Here is an 18,036-nt window from a genome sequence, read left to right on the forward strand (position 1 = left end):
ACGGTGTCACCATCGGGAGCATTGGCTTGCTGGGTTGACCTTGCCCCGAAGCTAGGATGGGCCACGAATGACCACATCCAACAACGGATAACAAAATCGTGGTCCAATATCCGGGCAGCGGTCAGGTCAGCGCCAACTCGGCATCTAAAGTCGATGCCGCTTGGATTCCCCGGAGGAAGAGCAATTACGGTAATGTTCTGGTGTGGATGCCCACGACGGATGCAGGGTCTTGGGCCTTATCAACAAAAGATCAAGTGGATAGTGATAGTTCCAGGGCTTCGAAAGCCGGTCAAGTTAGAATATCATACGAATATTTAAAATAGCCATCCTCAGCCTCGACGAAAGGAGCAAATGGTAGTTCCATTGTACTAGAAACGTGTAAGGTAGGACCTATCCACTTGCACGGGGAGTCGGAGTCAAGTTAGAGAGATGCTGAGGGAACCGGCAAGAAGTTTAACAAGCCAAGATGGTCCAATGCAAACAGTGACTTGAAGGAGCAGAGCTCGGACGAGAAAAAGAGAGGTTCGTCTAGAGTTGGAATGGGAACACTGATGGGATGGTGCAAAATCGAAATGTCCAGAGCAGACCAAAGCTGTGAGTCAGGGGCGAGGAATGGTATGGCAACAGGGTGATCAGGGTGTGCCATCTTCAGGCCACCACTATGGCTTGCCTAAGGGTGATTGGTAGAGGGAGAAGATAGTCTCGCGTCCGCCTTTGCCACTGGCGTGGTCGCATGTGCCAGGGGTTGACGATGCTTCGACGACACAACACGTCAGCCACGACCCCCCCATTTCAAGGCTCTTGCCATGGGGGTGAGGTCATGGTGCTGCATCTCGAAGGTTAAGTTTGACTCTGTGTGTCCCGGCCGGCAGGTTCACCGTTGTGTTTAGTTGATCACTGCTCCCTCCGTGGAGATGCGGGTGCCATCCATGCCGATCGGTGGATTATTGTGATGCCAGACGCCCAACATATGGAGACGGGAGGAGTACTCACCTGGAAATTTCCACGCTGCTTAGGTACTTCCAGCTGTGGCACATTTGCCCACGTTCCTGCATTTCTTAGTCCAAAGACATCGCCAGCATGTACCTAGACCTCCTTTAGGCACGTCATGTAACTGATCCACGTTCCGACATGTGAGTGCCTCGCAAATTAGGGCCTGCATTCGTTTTTGATGAGAGATGGTGCCTTGCAAAGAGCGTGGCCTGTAACCGTCGCGTTGGTCCCGACTGAAACGACCCTGTGGGCGGCTGTGGCCAAGTCCACGGGATCGAGTCCGCCGTCGTTGGCCTCTCCAGTGGGCAAATCGGTTCGCGCCCCTGGGAGAGCTGGAGGGATGCCCCGACCGGGGTACCAACCCTTGGCTTGGCCCAGTGATGTAACCCCTTTCCCCGCTTGAGGAGGGTAACCAGATGGATGTTGTGCGGCCCTTGTCATCGAGTAATCCTTGTTGTACCTGACAGGGGCATTGAATGGTACACGGTTGCTCGTTCTGCAAATCCTCGGCGAAGTCGTGGGCTGTGCCATAGCGGACCAATTGGTTGGTCGGGACTGACTCCCAATCCCCTTTGGGACAACTTGGCTCCCCCAACGTGGTGCCCAGCCGTTTTTGCCTTCCACACACACCCAGCTCGAACGCGGCTGCCGCTCTCCGGCATGGCGTCTAGAGAATATGCTTGTCAACGACCCCGTTTAAGCCAACATCCTTTCAGGGCGTAATTCCCCAGCGGCATAACTTGACCAGGAGTTTCCAGGCGGAGGGAGATAGAGTACGGGGCAACGAAACCCAACGGGGCGCATGGTGTGGACTCCCTCCGTCCAGTGATGTGGCAGAGATTGTAGGGCACTTTCACAAGCCTGTTCGTTGACTGCTTGCAGCCACACTTGGAGGGCTTGATGCTAAGCCACGGAGTGGGGTGGGGCGGCTTTGCTCACAGACTGACGTGAACTTTGAAACTGAGTGGCGTGCGTGTTTGTGGCGTGTTTGATTTGCTGGGCCAAATTGGATTTCAGGCTACGGCGGCCGTGCCTGGCCGGGTGGGTACTTAGGCGGCGGGGAAACATTCGTCCTGTTTGGCACAAATTCAAGTTTCATCGACCTGGCATTGAGGATGGTCCGGGTTCGCTCGAAATCCAGCACTCCATGTGCTTGCAGGGGTGGAAATGCCAGTGGCCAAGACGAGTGCCTCGTGTGATTGCTCTGGTTCCAAGACGACGAGCTGCATAGGACTTGCCGGATGCCAGGCCCGTATCTACCGGAAGTGTCGTAGAAGAGTGCGTCGGTTGCGCGGTTTGTCAGTTAACCTTCCGATCGGTTAACCACGCCGCCTCTGCCTTGGACGTCGAGATGCCTCCATCGCTAGAACATGTGACGATAGTTGGCGTGAGGGCGGGGGTCTGCGGCCGAACGAAGGGGAAGAAATGACCACCATACCATCCAACCTACGAGAGCTAGTGCCGCAGTGGACCACCTAGGTATTCCGGCTGGGACTGATTCGCAGTGCCGGCACCGCGTACTAGTATCGCGGCTATGGCCCGATCAAGCCACCAATTAACTAACCCGTTGGCCCTGATGAAGGGCGGCGATCTCCATGTTGAAACAACTGCTCATAAAACCACAGGGCGCTTTAGGTGATAAAGCTTCGGAAGCCCGGTGGCAAACTCTACTATAGCAGGCTCTTGCGCATTCTCGAAGGGCATCGTATGATTGTCGGGCGTGGCTGAGCTACGATCTGTCATGATATTTGATCAGGCACCCCTCGATTTATGTTCAGTGTACTGCATCCATCGAACGCGGGCAGAATTTGGCCACGAGGATATTAACGAACACTAACAGCTCATGAGCGTTATCGCAGGCAACCCGACGACGCCGAACGACTACGACGCCTCAGCTCCAGATTCGCGTATACCGGCTTTGGTGACAGTTGGCGTCGTCGTCGTCGTCGTAGCCCTCGTGCTCTCCATTCTGTACGTAATCTCTCTCAAGTTCCAACCACCCATATGCATGCTCATGAACAAAAGCTGTCTGGTGAAATTACAGAGCCATAATCAGCCTCAGAGAGACGTTGAGAGAGCAAAAAGGAAATTGAAGGAGACAATCGACCTGCGAATGCTAAATGATGCAAGCCCCTCACAAAAGTACGAGCAGATTCAGGGGTTTAAGAGGGAGGCTGCTGTGGCTTCAACCCAGTCCAGCGCAGCTGAAGTCTGGTACAGTATGTTCCAAGTGGTGCAGTTTTCCTGGTAACACTGACATTGCTGCAGTGCAATCTGCCTCGAAGTCCTAGTGGATGTGGACAGCGTCCGACGATTGAAATGCAACCATCTGTTTCACACGACTTGCATCGACTCTTGGCTCAAAAACCGTCATGTCGATTGCCCATTATGCAAGTCAATATTTATTCCAACAGAGGCGTAACGGGCTGAGCGGTAATGACCTCGGGGCAAAGGCCCTCGTCCAGGCAAACTCCCGGCTACTTCTTCTATCTTCCTCATCAGAGTCTTCTTTGTACATCAGGTCCCATTTGGTAGCAATGCAAGTCGGTTCCCTCACACGTGCTTCATAGCCAATTCCTCGTCGGCTGCAACTTTTCTATGGTCTGCGCCTTCATCGACAGGTTCTGCGACGTCAATGTAAGCTGTCCAGCACCAAAGGCCCGCTCACAGTCTGCAGCCATCGTAGGAATACCAAGGATGTAGAACCAGATTGCTGATCAGCGGATGCGTGGCCTGGTGCTCCGGCTCGAGCTCCGCCGGTCCCCGAGTAGGCAGAAGTTGACATATCACCATGTTTCGGCGGCCTCGAAGCAGATTTCGGCTGGGGGGTCATGCATCGGAAGCTGCTGGCTTGGGACCACCGAGCACTTCCTGAGGAGTCTGGAAAGTACAATTCTCTTGTATGACGGGTTTCCGGTGTCGCATTGTGCCGGAGAGCTGCTCTGTGAGTTCCACGCTTCCGCGAGGATCTCTGTGATCGGCAGTTTTTATGAGAGCCCGAAATGGGATCCAAGGTCCATAGAGAGGTGGGATATAAGATCTTGGTCGATATCCTTGTACACGAGATACCGTAGAGTGACGGTAAATGGAAGAGGCAAAAGCAGGAAACAGACGCTGTACGGGCTTTTAGGAGATCATGACAAAGCTTGGGAAACGGAAATGTGCAGAGCAAATAGTGGCCCTATGGGCTGGCAGCCACCGGACATGATTAAATGTGTGTGTGCGTGTGTGTGTGTGTTCTGGTTGACCAAACGTACATCCGAAATTGTCTGCGTACTTAAAATACAGGCTTTCATCAACAGGAGACCATCAACAGGAGACCGAGATATCTGTGGTCCTCTCCTGGGACACCTCGCCAGTCCTTAGCTCCTCTGGGCTGGCACCCAGATCTCCAGTCACGACGATAACTCTTCTTGATGAGAGCCACTCCGTCAAGATTAATTTCGGAGCTGCATGGGTTCATCAACCTCAAACGAATCGGGGAAGATATGTGAGGATCGCTGCATGTCCCCTTCCATCATGAGCAGGGGTAAGGCCGGGGTGATGCGTAGTCATCCGGGGTGATCGGCATTCCCCAGGTTTCCCAGCGATTCGGCACCATTGTGGAGCCATTCTAGCTTTACTAGCTCGTCCACATACGCTCGTCTCCAATCATAAACCCGGAAAGCCCCCTGCGTTGACGAGTGCCCTCTGCAGGCTATCAGACATCAGACCACACAAGGTCCTACATAGTAGCTGAGCTACACAACTCTAACTTACCGAAGACCCAGCTTTCACATGCTGAGGTATGAGTTCTGGAAAGGACGGCACATTGTCAGCCTCCCAGTGCGGGGAAAGGTCAACGGTTGGGGCATACCGAGATGTAAGTCTGTCGTAGGAGGCGTGCTGCGTCCTCAGGCTGGTTTGTACCATGATGTCGAACGACAGTATCATTCAACAGAACAGGCACCCCGCAATCTCTCGGCCGCTCAGCGAGCTTAGATTGAATAGGCATGCCCCGGTAAAAGACAGCGGGTGAATACCTGGCTCAGTGCTTCGATGTAAGTTGTGAGGAGCGAAGTGTGTCACGTTCATATGTGGCACTGGTAGCCATTCCTCTAGCTTGGCTCAGTTAAGTACTTCAAACACACGACTATACGGCGGCTAACAACGGTTGATCCCTTGATACCAAGTACGTCATGTTGCATCTGATGAATCTCCCAGACCCACGCAATTGTTGGCCGGTTACAGCGCTTGGGCCATAGGTTCATTTGACATGTCAGTACCAGCAAGAGAGATCCCATCCAGTAAGGAGGTTCGGCGACACTTCACGGGTCGTTTTCTGCAACGCTCACTCGCCATTATAAGAGAAGTTTGAGTCAAGATGTGTTATAGATACGAGGAAATCTGCACGGTTGAAGCTTCATTCTGAACCAATGATGCGTTACTGCCCGGAAAAAATCGGTGTAGAACGAGCCGCGAAGAAGCATAAAGTCCCCAGAAGCAACCCAGCTTCAAGATCTTTTCCTTTCCTTCTCCTCCTCAGACAGGACGTCTCTTATCATTTAACCGCCTAATCACTTGCCAAGTTCAATTCACTATCTCCCCTTCATCACATGCGTGCAACTGCCGTCAACATGGATGATATCCAATTTGCGTCTTCTGATTCTTCGTCCAAAAATTCCAAGCTCCTCGTCGTCGACCCATCCGCACTCGTTGAAGCCATCCTTGGCCACAAGGCCAACAAGCAAATGTCTCCTGGCTCTGACAGTTTCCAGTCAGACTACGATGAGCTCGGCGATGTGAAACCGGCATCAACGCTCTCCTCCGGAGGACGGAGCCTGCACGCTGACGCCCCCCCCCCCAAGGATGTCAGAGTGGGTGCCGTCAATCCATATGCCCTTGCCGAAGCCCTGCTTGGGCGAAAGATTGAGGCTCGTACGATGGCCTCGGCGAAGATCCTGGCCAGTGTCCTCCAGACGGAATATGATGAACTCTTCGATATGAAGCATGATTCCGTGCTCTTTGCCGGACTGAAGCTCAACAAGAAAGATAGGAAAGCGGAGAAGCTGACGGAGAAGGACATGAAGATCCTAAACGAGCACGATCTCGAAACCCCTGATCTCTCGGAGGTCCAGCAGTTGAAGGACCTCGAGAAGATTGGACTGAAGGACATGGGTGAAGCCCGTGTGAAGATGGCTCGCATGCAGAATGGCAAGCTGCGCTTGATCATCGATGCGCACTCTCTGGGCAAGACGGTCACCAACCGGGAGGTGACCATGACCGTCAACGAGCTTGTCACTCCCTTCAGAATGCAAAAGGGCCACTGGATGCCGCCGAACGGTTCGTGGCGCGACATGTACGACTATTACTTCCAGATGTTCCGCAAGCGCGTCATTGGCGACCTTGCCACGTTCCAGATTGTCAACGGGAACACTATGCACAGCTTCGACGACCCGATCCAGGGTTGTACCAGCAACAGCTGGCTGATTGCCGCCCTCTTCTCCGTCTTCTGGTCGGACCCTTCTGCCATCAACCGCTCGACCCGCGTCCACCAGAACAAGGACGAGAAGAAGCGCCTCGTTATCAAATTCCACGACAAGGGCGGCGACAACAACGCCCGCACCGACACTGTGGAGGTCAACTACGAGATCCCCATGAATAACTCGAACAACGAGCCCCTGTACTGCCGCTCCAGCGACGGAGCTGACATCTGGCCCTCGTTGTACGAGAAGGCCTTCGCCAAATGGATCACCGGCAGCTCCTCTCAGCAGCCCGACATCACCCAGACGCACAGCGGCGATCCGGTCAAGGCCATGGCCCAGATCAACGGGCGCGACACCCATTACTACATTACCGAGAAGCACTCTGCCAACGACTTGCTCGGGCTGGTCCGCTCCAACTGTGTCAACCTCAAGACCATCAACCCCATGACGGCCTGGACCTACGCCACCGGCGATGTGTACACCGGCAGCAACATCGTTGCCAACCATGCCTATTCCGTCCTCGGCTACACTGTCCTCGGCCACAAGCAGTACATCATTCTTCGCAACCCTTGGGGCGTCACCGAGCCGACCGGCTTGACTAGCTACCCGGGACTCCTGGAGCGCATTGATCCGACTACGTGGTACCCTGCCTCCATGCTTGACCATGGCGGTCTCTTCGGTCTCGAGGCCAAGGCCTTCAAGGAATGCTTTGCCTACATTGGCACTGCGAAGTAAGCCAGGGCGTTGAGGTTTCCATAAGCATACGATGTGCTCAAACCCACTCTCTCACCCGCTCCTTTGGTTTCTTGTGGTGCAGTCCACTCCTTGTTGCAGCTTCCCCTTGCTTCAGTTGCTTCCCCGAAGGCTAGGGAGGATACAAGGTGCTAGGATTGGCCTATTCAACATGTTAGGCTTAACAGATTGATCGCTGGCCCTCCAGGGGAGCCGGGGCCCATACGCAGTTCTCATAGGAATGCAAGTTTGCCCCGATATTTGATTAGTTGGACGGCCACGGGGCGATATTTGGTTGAACTGGCAATTTGCCAAATGATTTGCATGCTTAACTCCACCTGTTTGCAAAATATCTACTGCTCATAGGTCGCGCATACTTGGGTAATGTTGGCTGGCAGTGAGATACTCCTGAACGTTGTCTTGTCGCCACTATTGGAACATGAGAATAAAGGAAGTAGTTGCCTCTGAGACATATCATTCATCTGGAAGGTTTGAATAAGGCAATGTCCAGCAAAGATACTAGGCAAAACTTCGCAACGATGGAGTGGTGTGCAAGGCCTGGAGAACCAGTCGCCAGTGTCTGTACTCAGCCAGGCCTTCGGGGCACAGGTGTTCCGACTCCCAGCCTCTTAAATCGGAGGAACACTGACCCCAGAACTTGGTGTTATCAGTGCGGTACCTAGAGTTCGAGGCGATCCTGCCCTGAATCCACGGAATAGCCTCCTTGTAGCGACGAATGTACTCCGTGTTGAGGTTGGATAGGCCAGAGGCCCCGCTGCGTTGACCGGCAAACCATCTGTCGTATCCATAGTAGTTCTGGCAGTCCCAGCGAGAGGCCACGTCGGCGTGGAGGTCTCTCATATCTTGCTTCAAGGGTGACAGGAGACGAACCAGGCGACTGCTAAACAAACTTTCAAGCAGCCTGCTGAATCTAACAGTCTGGCCCCGAGATAAGGCCCGTGGATGAGGGTATGAAGTTGTGCATACCAGCCAAGGTCTTTCCCGCGGGTGACTTGGGCCACGAGCCTAAGTGCGTCTTCGAACATGTTGTTGTTGCATGGCGAGAACCTCAGCCCAAACTGGTGAAATATCTGGACTTCCAGCGTCGCGTCTTCGGGCGATGTGGTTCTTTTCTCCCGCCAGCCGCTTAGCCTCAAAAGCCAGCCCGAGGCTTGCGATGCCGAGTCCGACCTACTCTCATCAATATGCCAAACCCCGCCTTCGGAACCATCCCACGAAGGGTTCGTCGAATGGCACGCCGATCAGTAGTCGGGGGAAGGTCGAACCAAGTCGCAGACAGCGCACTTTGTGCTGCTCGCGTAAGCGCCCTAACGCCTCGATGTGTCGACCTCACGATGAGAACTCCCAGAGACCCGACGAGGTCCCCAGCGTTATCTGCATTCATGGTATATGTCGCACAGAATCCAAGAAGCCCCGTGTGATCGCGAACTACGGAATGATGGGCGTTGCTTCTGCCTAGAAGGGGCCCAAGGATGTCTTGAGGGAGATGGAACCGCGATGGAAGGGCATCCAGCCAAAGCTCTGTGGTCGACTGGAGATCCTGGTCTGAGTTCCAACGCTCCACACGCCATCGATGAGGCATCAAGGCGATGTCATCCTGCCGGCGTTGAGAGGCGGAAACACTGTCATCTATCGAAGAAACTCATGTTAGCGGTTGTCCTGAATCTATCCATCTGTGGTAGTTGTAGACTGGTCATACCGGGAGAAGTGTGCGGCTGTTCCCCAGACCCGACGGCCAACCCGGTATCGACAGCCTCACTCTCTGGGCCCGAAACCGCCGACCAATCATCCTCTGCAATGTTCCTACCTAATCTAAACAGCCCCCCAAGGAGGCGCCACCAAGTGCGAGAGCTTGTTTCTGGTCCCCCCAAGATCTGAGGGGTATCATTTCCAGCTGACATGATCGCAGATGGGGTTCATGAGCGAATCGAGTCGAGAGGGAACGGTCGAGACAGGCGAGAATCAATATGGAGCAGACGTGGATCAGGCTAGAAGAGAACAACGCCGGCGGTTCGCCTCAGTTATATCCCTCTGGAGCCTCGCACAACAGCCGAGCGACCACACCACTAGTCGATCCGGACTCTCGGCGGCATGTAAACGCGTCGGTAATGAAATACCACATCATAATTCCTGACCTTGTCCAGAGTGCGTCACCACATGGGCGTCGCGGTGCGCGCACCAACAGCCTCAGCAGTTGCTCCTTTCATGCAATACGATTCTTAGATGCAGTACAATGTAACCGGCACGCCGCAACCAGAACGCGAAACTCACGCTCATCCTCAGTCTCCCTATTCTCCGGGATCCCATTCCCCGGCTTCAATCACCCGCCGCCAGGCTTCTGTGCAAAGACTCTCTCCCTGCAATGTCAGGTCAAAACCGAACAATACCTCTTGGGAGGAAAGGTGGGACTTACACTCTAATCGTCATTCCATCCTGAAGGATTTCCCTCTCCAGTCGGCTCATCATCTCCTCTCGCGACAGAGAAACTGGTACAAACTCCATGGCTCGCGTCAGGATGCCTTTCATCTGCTCAACCACGCTAACTAGAAGGCAGCGACCCCCGTAAACGGAGATCCCCGTAGTGATTAAGTACCGGTCCCGAGGCCGGCGCAAGACTTTGTAGCCAACGTGCCTCAGCTCACGTTGGGCACGATCACCCCGGTAGATGCCAATATCCAAGCCGGCGGCATTCGTGAGGACGGCAAGCATCCGGAACCAATCGATCCACGCGCTGCCGGGACCTATTGGCCCAGGCGGATGGTAGCTCATATCGGAAATATCTATCACGCCTCCAGGTTGCAAACAACGGAATGCTGCCTGCAGTGTCACTGTCCATTGCCCTCTGCGTCTCAGTGTGAGTTAGCGATAATAGCGACATTTCCGAATGAAAGCTGAGGCTGACGACACCGCAAGGCGATAACACCATAGGTGCGAGCATCAATGGGCGTGGAGGTCACATGCATATGGACGTTCAGGGAGGCAACCGCGAGACTCACCCCCTGGTTGTTCATTTTGAACTTTGGCACCACCTTCACGGCTACCTCGCCAGCATCTCCTTCCAGGTCTCGTGCGCGGTAGACCTGGCTAAAGGCGCCCTTACCGAGGTTCTCGAGTAACTCCCATCGCTCCAGGTCCTGAGTCATCAGGACTTTGCTTTTGCTTTTGATTTCCTCAGCCGCCACTATCACCATGATGCGGTTGTCCACACGCCTGCTCGTCTTCGTCCAGTATAATGTGCGATAGCCTTCAGTGCGATATGTAAAGCGGCTGGTGGCTGACTGTTGGGCGACCGGTGGGCGACTGGAAGTGAATTCTTGCCTTCCCCAACTTACGTAAACCAGTTTTAATAACTGCAAGATCCTCTCGGTGTCGCAATCAGAAGAGGCACTGCACAGTACTGTTCGGTGATGCCGTCCTCCATCACCCAAGCAAGGGCTTATGAGACGAGGATGCAGGAACGCTTCCCAAGTCGGAGGCTGGCTGACTTGTTTGTCCCGTCAGCCATCATCGCCATAAATTGATTGGGTCGCATCTGTCTAATCCAGAGCACAACCTGTTTTTCTCACACGGAAATAACGATCGCGCCTTAATGGCAATCAAGCAGCACTCTCGTAACCATGACGATGCAATGCTGTCATGATAACGGGCTCACGATGACAGTTCGCTCTTGTCGACGTCATTGTGCTACTCGTTTACTGCCTTACCCTCTACGGATCATCATACGTCCCTCCCCCACTTCCGACGCACCCCCCCATCCGACGCCCCCCAAAATCCACCCCATCAAAAAACAGACCCTGGATCTATCCCTTTTTTCAACAACGCCTCGATGCAACAATAATACAGTCCTCTGGCTCACTAGATAATTCGACGTCGCTGGATTCAGCTGTACTATCGTCTTTTTCACCGGCTTCAACCTGGGCCCTATAGATGCGTTCGATGTTGGCGCTTGCCGTTCCGAGGAGTCGTCCCAAACGTACGCGAGTCTCGCCCACAGCCGCCCAGAGAGAGTTTTAAGAGCCGTTCACATAGCTTATTTCATTCATCAGGATGTGCATATAGAGAATCATCAGACACGGAACGGGGTGGCATGTAGTTGGGGTATACACAGCCTTCAATTGAGTTGAAAATAAGACATGAATATTCCTTCCTAATAAGCTGCTTACCGCCTTTACTAATACCAAGTCCTAAAAGGGAGTGTCTTGCAACGAAGGCGATGCACATTCAGCTAATGCTAATCTTACAACTAATGGATCCCTGTTTAGTCTGTAGCACTATCATATCGTGATCATACTTAAAGTGGTCAGGGTCGTCCGATTCGTGTAGCCTGGCGCGTGGGACGACCTGGAACGCCATGAGCGCAGCCATGATGTAGATCTCGCAATAAGCGAGTCTGGAAGGAGAATGAGTCAGCTTTTTCACAGATATAATTCGAGTCAAAGAACTTACTTCTCGCCGATACAAGCCCGACTCCCCCGGCTAAACGCCAACAAGTACTTTTGAAGCTTGTAGTATGGCGATCCATCTTCCAGCAGCCACCTCTCGGGCCTGAACGCCTCCGGTTCTGGAAACAAACCAGGATCCATGTGATTGATGATCGAGGACATTCCGATCGGCGTACCGCGCGGGATCACGTACTCGATGTCTCCCGTCGCGTTCCTATAGTGCAGGTCCTCATCTCTTGCGATGCGGGCGGAGCGGTGGGAAACACCCGGCATTATTCGTAAAGACTCCTGTACAATGGCCCAGAAGTAGGGCTTGTTTTCTAGGTGGGACCACTTGAGTGTAGAGGGAGTGGTGTCTGCAAGGGATTCCTTAAGGCGCTTGTAGATCTCTGGTTGGGAAAGGAGATGGTATGTAATGACGGTGAGGATGGCCTGTGATTGGATTAGAACGTACACCACTCGATCATAGCGATCACGAGGCAAATGCAAGATCATGACACTTACAGCAGTAGTCTCTGTGCCCGCTAGCAGAAAGTTGAATCCCTCGCCGTAAGTCTGCCCCCCGTCTCGCGACCAGGGTACTTCGCGACCACCCCAAACCCCACCAAAATCGCTAAAATCGCTACCTTGTCACTCGGCTATAACTCAGCTAATAAATTAGCTATAGACCTACTTTAAGTAGTTTTAGAGTTAAAATTAATAGCTCTATAAGGCTATACTACAATATCCTACTAAACCTATTTATAGATTATTTTATTAATTCTTAAGTAAAAGAATTCTAAAATATAAAACTCTCCTACTATTAACACATACTGTGTCAGGTGTGACGACCTGACCAACAGGGGACGATTGTTTGGGCACAGGCACAAACAAGGTCGCAGGATCGGGCCAAGGACAAGGGCGGATCATGCGGCAGGCACCGTCACAGGTTTCTTATGTAAGCACGATAAGGATAAGGACAGCGGGTACGGTACCAACGGTCATGGCCAGATGCATGACCGTCACCATGCCAAGACAGACGGTCACTGCCGCAGGCATGACCGTCGGAACAAACATCACGACCGTCGGCTCCAGGAGCCTGACCACGATGAAGGACAAAGGATATATAGAGCCAGGAGGATCTCCTTATAGACAGTCATTACCTTTGTACTTCAGCGATCAATCTAAGTATCAGTCCACCCACACTTGAACTAGTCACTCAATTGCCGAGACTGGTATCTCTTCCAAGAGACACGAACGACAAAACCCAGAGAGAGAACGACAGCAGAGTGTTAGTTGTGATTGCACAGGCTTTACCTATCTTGTAGAACAGTAACCCCAGCGCCCTGCCAGACGGTTGACCCCGGGGGCAGGATCGTGACACCCATTCCCCACTTTTCTTATTTTACTACTTAAACCAGTATTTAGATCTTAAATTTTAGTTTAAATAGCTTTATTATTCTTATCGTTTACGAATAAACTTAACTAAACCTTTATATCTCTTAAGATAAAGGAGTTATAAAGGTGTAAAAATCCTTACATAAGCAGCGATAAGAAGTGGCCCGCTCGCTTGTATGGCCCGCTTGCTTGTGAACTACGTTAACGTAAATGCATAGCGAGTGGGCCAGCATAGCGAGTGGGCCACCTCCATCACTTCACTAGAATTCCATCTTCTAACACATCTTACTCAACAACCAGCCATGGAGACCCCTTCTAAAGATAACCAATTGAATCTCGCACTTCAAGCTATGGACCGTGATCCTTCCCTTTCTATACGCCGCGCAGCTGCAATCTACAACGTCTCGCGAACAACGCTTACCCGCCGCTATAAGGGGACGCCTTCTCGACGCGATAGCCTACCAAATTCGATGAAATTAACAGAGCTAGAGGAGCAGACGATTGTCGACTATATTCTCGACTTGGATGCGCGAGCATATCCTCCTCGGCTAAGTGAGCTTGGAGAAATGGCGAATCGACTGCTCGATAAGCGGGCTGCGCCAACGCGTCGGTCCACGATGGGCGTCAAACTTCGTGAAGCGACAACCACAGCTCCAGACGCGTTTCTTTCGCAAGTACGACTACAAGAGAGCCCAATGCGAGGATCCCGACGCGATAAACGCGTGGTTTCGGCTTATGCGGAACGTAGTCGCGAAAAACGGCGTAGCGGACTCCGATATCTACAACTTCGACGAGACAGGCTTTCAGATGGGCGTTATCGCGACCGGGATGGTCGTTACAAACGCGCAAATACGGTCGAACGTTAAGATGAAGCAACCAGGTAATCGGGAATGGGTTACGGTAATCCAGGGCGTTAGCGCGACTGGATTCTACGTCCCGCCGTTCGTAGTATTTGCCGGCAAATATCACCTCTCGACCTGGTACCAAGATAACGCGATTCCTCGCGACTGGAGAATCGTAACATCCGCAAACGGCTGGACTACAAACGAAATTGGTCTAGATTGGATTCGACATTTCGATCAGCACACAAAGTCGCGAACAAAAGGCGGTTATCGCCTCCTCGTCCTCGACGGCCACGAAAGTCACCACTCGGTCGAATTCGAGCTCTACTGTAAGGACAACAACATTATTACGCTCTGTATGCCTCCTCACTCGTCTCATATACTCCAGCCTCTCGATGTTGGCTGTTTTGGTCCGCTGAAGAAAGCATACGGTCGGCAAATTGAGCTTAAGATGAAGGCGGGTACAACGCATATCAGCAAGGAGGACTTCCTCCCCTCGTTTTTAGCGGCATTCCAGCAGACAATGACGGAAAAAAACATCCAGGGAGGCTTCAGAGGGGCAGGACTTGTACCCTATGACCCTGAAGCCGTTTTATCCAAGCTCGATGTGAAGTTCAAGACGCCAACACCCTCGAGGACGCCTCGGACGTCACCGGAGCCATGGACTTCCCGAACGCCCACCACCGCTATGGAAGCCCGTTCACAGTCTAATTTCATCAAACGTCGGATCTCTCATCACCAGGGAAGCTCTCCAACGTCAATTATTGAAGCAGTTGAGCAGTTCACGAAGGGAGCAAAGGGGATCATGCACCGGTTCGCCCTAATGGAGGCAAGGATGAAGATGCTTGAAGACGAGAATGCAGTACTTAGTAAGCGCCGGAGAGCTAAGAAAACACGTCTCCGGAAAGGCCAGAGCATGACTCTAGGCGAGGGACAGGACCTTATAGCCCAGAGAGAGGTGAACACTCAAATAACACAGGAAACGCAAGAAAATCGAGGTCATGCAGGCGGCACTACGCCAACGCAGCGCCGCTGTGGTACCTGCGGGATGACTGGCCATAATGCGAGAACTTGCCAAATAGTTACTCTAGGGTCTGAACTCGAAGATAGCGATTAGTTTATATCAATTCAAGACGTTTTGGTTTTGCTGACGAGGTTTTGATTCTCGAGATGTGGTGGGGGTGGCCCACTCGCTATGCTGGCCCACTCGCTATGCATTTACGTTACGCATAATGCATCCTTAAGAGCTTCTCAAGGAATTTCTATCCAATCAAGCTTATGAATGTTTTATGATTTCTTCCTCCCAATAACGCGGAAAGCCTCGTCCATGGCCAGCCGCCCCCCCCCCCCCCAAAACACACACACACACACACACAGTTCAGGTCTGACGTCCTTGCGCGCCAGGTCGAGGCAGCTGCAGCTGCAGCATGCTCCATATCCTGCTGCCGCTCACGATGGTGTCGATGTATCGCGGACGGCGTAACGGTACAGCCTCCCTCGCGGCGTTGGTGTCGTCCATCGTGTAACAGTAGTGCCGCCCTGTGTGGCTCCCGGATACAGGTATGCGTTGGACATGGGACCCTTGGGTCTGGGCAGCTCGATCGAGCCCGATTCCGCAGCAGCTGCGTCCTCGGTGGCGTGGTTGCACCGGCGTGGGGCGGGTCGTCGAGCGGCACGGCGTGCCTCTCGGCGGGACTCGAGCTCGGTCGACGAGGAGGTTGGCTCCGGGGGGGATCGAGGTCGGCCAGGGAAAAGGCGAGGCTGGCATCTTGCCGACTCGGTGCATGATCGGCACGTAGAGGAAGTTTATGTCGAGGAGCAGACAGTTGAGGTCACCACTATTTCTCAACCACCAGGTCCGTGATGCTGCCGCGTGGACACGGACTGTTCTCGCGTCGCGCCTCGGCTGGCCATGGCCACAGGGCACGGCCTTCCTCATCTCCGATGGCGTCGGCAATGCTGTTGGAGCAGAAAAAGCGGACTGGCGTCTCCAGGCTGGCGAGGTTGTTGATGGTTGTCGGCTTCGTCGGGGTCGGGAATGTTGTCGTCGAGCGGGCAGTCGCGGCCATTCAATGGCGAGGCTGCCGACATAGGGAGAAGCCGGCGTGACGATGTTTATGGGGCGGGACGTCTCGTCAGCCTACTGTCATATTCCACCCCGTAATTGAGTCAACTTTAAGGGTTCAACATGCCCCACATATGCAGTGTCGACCGTGCACACCTCGACGTCCCTCTCATTCTCATGTAGGACATGTCATGTCCTACGAAAGGTCTGTGCACGTAACAGATCCGTCTCATTCCAGGCCCTTGTCCCCGCGAATTTCGATCCACTCTCGGCTGTGGATTTCCCCTAAATACTGTCTGCCTACGGTCGACTCCTTGATTGCTTGCAAGTCGAAGGACAGTGCCTCCTGGGTGGCCTTGCCTAAGACAGATAGCCGAGGCAATTTCCCCTTCTACACGTGAAAGGGAGGCTATGAGGGCGAATGAGTGGAGGAACTTTATTTTTGAAGCTGTGCAGGTTTGCATAAATCATCATATGCGTGCCTGTCGAGACTATGTGTTGTGGGTTCTCCTCGAACCGGGTTGATATAGGATGGGGCTTCCACAACTACTTAGGCATGATCGACAGATGATGTGTACCAGAGACCGTGCCAACGAGACCCAGAAACGATCACTAAGAGACGTTGATGCAATGATAATTTGGGTGGCTTAAAATGACGTAAGCGCCAAATTATAAGCGCCTCTGCACAATTCCTTCTCAGTCGAGCCCACTCACACCTCCACGATTCCCAATCTGTGAGCACTTTGGCAGGCTGCTGCACCGGATAAACGCATGGAGTACAACCTTGACACCAAGCTATAGCACTTGAAAAAGCCGCCACGTTGTACTTGGCCAAAGGGCGATCACATGTCGGGATATTGAGATGCTGCAAGAAGGCCTGCCAGGCGTGTGAACGTGGCTATCAGAACTAAGACGTGGAAAATCTGATGGCTAGCTCCCACAAGGTCGAACCTATATGGAAACCATCTCTCGGGGATCTACAACCAGGACGTCAATTTTGGGGCCTAGGCAAAGAATCGGAGGCGACGTACCCTTAAGGCATAGACAGCTGCGGCGATGAGATTAAGCGACATCGTACAAGCCAGCCACCGAAGGGACAGATGATTTCCCAGAACGGCCCAGCCTTTGATTTGAAGGCCATGTAACAGTGATGCGAGTGAACCCAAGCCAGATGTGCTGTAGACAAGTACACGCCACTTTCTAAAGGCAGAAAAGCCAAAGTCATGGCCAAAGATGAACCCCACACTCATGACAGCCGTGATGATATTCTTGAAACCAAACGGTTATCAGATACGCTCAGACGAACTGCTGGTAAGAATAACACACAATGGAGCTGTAGAATCTTTGCAGGTCCGGGAGGCCGGACAGTCCGTAATGAACCACGGGTGCATTAGCACTCCAGACGAGGACCACGATGCCTAAATAATCGAGGCGATTGCAGGACTGGGCCCAGCCGCGACTGTGATTGGACAAGAAGTGGAATATGTTCTTAACGTCAGTATAGTAATCTAGCCGGAGAATTCGAGCAACGGGCTTACATGGCGGAGCACGCGAAACAAAAGGCCACTCCGAAGCAGTAGCGCGATATCGTGGGATGATGCATATGATGAAGAAAGAAGGGGATAGTGGTGAAAGCGATACAACCAGACATATGTGAAAGGATGTTCACAGTCTCGTTATGAATGTACAGAACGCTGCGTAGTGATCTGTATCAGGACCCGGAGATTGGCCTACAACAAGATTAGCTACGCATTAGCCGAATTTCCAAGCGCACGTACCGATATCCAGACAGTAGGAATTCATTATCCTGCTGCCATGATGGAATCTCATGATATAACATAAGCTTCTTGGATGACTGCTGGCCCTGTGTACGATTTCTCTTCCCGATAGGTGACATTTCCAATGCGTCGGAAGCCAACTATACAGTAGTGGTGAAGTAAGTTAGAGTATTGTTAAGCAAGTCGATAAAGTATAGAGAACGATAACGTAGTGACCTGGAGCTGCAAGTGCACTTATTATACTCTTTAGTGGAGCATTTACTGTTTGCGATGGGCAGCCTGGTTGTTTATCTCTTCCGTGGGGTACGACAAGCATTATTC

General features: G+C 52.7%; 6 protein-coding genes across 6 annotated transcripts; 1 reads left to right on the plus strand and 5 right to left on the minus strand.

The window, feature by feature from the left end:
* Positions 1-1,149: 1,149 nt before the first annotated feature.
* B0I36DRAFT_355021 (uncharacterized protein) lies at positions 1,150-1,524 on the minus strand (the record flags this gene model as incomplete). The annotated part of the gene is made up of 1 exon (XM_046157386.1): positions 1,150-1,524. The coding sequence occupies one exon, from the start codon at positions 1,522-1,524 to the stop codon at positions 1,150-1,152; it is 375 nt and encodes a 124-aa protein (XP_046005799.1).
* A 1,077-nt stretch (positions 1,525-2,601) lies between these two features.
* On the plus strand, positions 2,602-3,545 carry B0I36DRAFT_43486 (uncharacterized protein). Its single transcript, XM_046162732.1, has 4 exons — positions 2,602-2,772; positions 2,834-2,964; positions 3,019-3,207; positions 3,262-3,545. Exons 1-4 carry the CDS (start codon positions 2,764-2,766, stop codon positions 3,413-3,415), a joined length of 483 nt encoding a protein of 160 aa, XP_046005800.1. The 5' UTR covers positions 2,602-2,763; the 3' UTR covers positions 3,416-3,545.
* Positions 3,546-11,004: 7,459 nt separating this feature from the next.
* On the minus strand, positions 11,005-11,351 carry B0I36DRAFT_336976 (uncharacterized protein). Its single transcript, XM_046155629.1, has 2 exons — positions 11,258-11,351; positions 11,005-11,184 (listed from the first exon to the last, which is right to left on the minus strand). Exons 1-2 carry the CDS (start codon positions 11,298-11,300, stop codon positions 11,024-11,026), a joined length of 204 nt encoding a protein of 67 aa, XP_046005801.1. The 5' UTR covers positions 11,301-11,351; the 3' UTR covers positions 11,005-11,023.
* Positions 11,352-11,432: 81 nt separating this feature from the next.
* On the minus strand, positions 11,433-12,202 carry B0I36DRAFT_254603 (cytochrome P450; the record flags this gene model as incomplete). Its single annotated transcript, XM_046150827.1, has 3 exons — positions 11,433-11,601; positions 11,658-12,085; positions 12,158-12,202. Coding segments are annotated over 3 exons (642 nt in total), but the record flags the coding sequence as incomplete, so codon positions are not given.
* A 3,017-nt stretch (positions 12,203-15,219) lies between these two features.
* On the minus strand, positions 15,220-16,006 carry B0I36DRAFT_336982 (uncharacterized protein). Its single transcript, XM_046155630.1, has one exon. It carries the CDS (start codon positions 15,809-15,811, stop codon positions 15,251-15,253), a length of 561 nt encoding a protein of 186 aa, XP_046005803.1. The 5' UTR covers positions 15,812-16,006; the 3' UTR covers positions 15,220-15,250.
* Positions 16,007-16,280: 274 nt separating this feature from the next.
* On the minus strand, positions 16,281-17,565 carry B0I36DRAFT_336983 (hemolysin-III related-domain-containing protein; the record flags this gene model as incomplete). The annotated part of the gene is made up of 4 exons (XM_046155631.1): positions 16,281-16,914; positions 16,969-17,205; positions 17,264-17,395; positions 17,479-17,565. Coding segments are annotated over 3 exons (504 nt in total), but the record flags the coding sequence as incomplete, so codon positions are not given.
* Positions 17,566-18,036: the final 471 nt, after the last annotated feature.

The sequence above is a fragment of the Microdochium trichocladiopsis genome, assembly GCF_020744255.1.
Source record: "Microdochium trichocladiopsis strain MPI-CAGE-CH-0230 chromosome Unknown B0I36scaffold_12, whole genome shotgun sequence".
NCBI lineage: Eukaryota > Fungi > Ascomycota > Sordariomycetes > Xylariales > Microdochiaceae > Microdochium > Microdochium trichocladiopsis.

Bases quoted from the DNA above. Each gene is read 5' to 3' on its own strand.
- B0I36DRAFT_43486 (XM_046162732.1), top strand. The intron at 2,965-3,018 runs GTACGTAATCTC...CATGAACAAAAG, and splicing joins GCCCTCGTGCTCTCCATTCT to CTGTCTGGTGAAATTACAGA. The intron at 3,208-3,261 runs GTACAGTATGTT...ACATTGCTGCAG, and splicing joins TCCAGCGCAGCTGAAGTCTG to TGCAATCTGCCTCGAAGTCC.
- B0I36DRAFT_336976 (XM_046155629.1), bottom strand. From the start codon at position 11,300: ATGCCACCCCGTTCCGTGTCTGATGATTCTCTATATGCACATC. The intron at 11,185-11,257 runs CTGATGAATGAA...AGACTCGCGTAC, and splicing joins TGATTCTCTATATGCACATC to GTTTGGGACGACTCCTCGGA.
- B0I36DRAFT_336982 (XM_046155630.1), bottom strand. From the start codon at position 15,811: ATGAGGAAGGCCGTGCCCTGTGGCCATGGCCAGCCGAGGCGCGACGCG.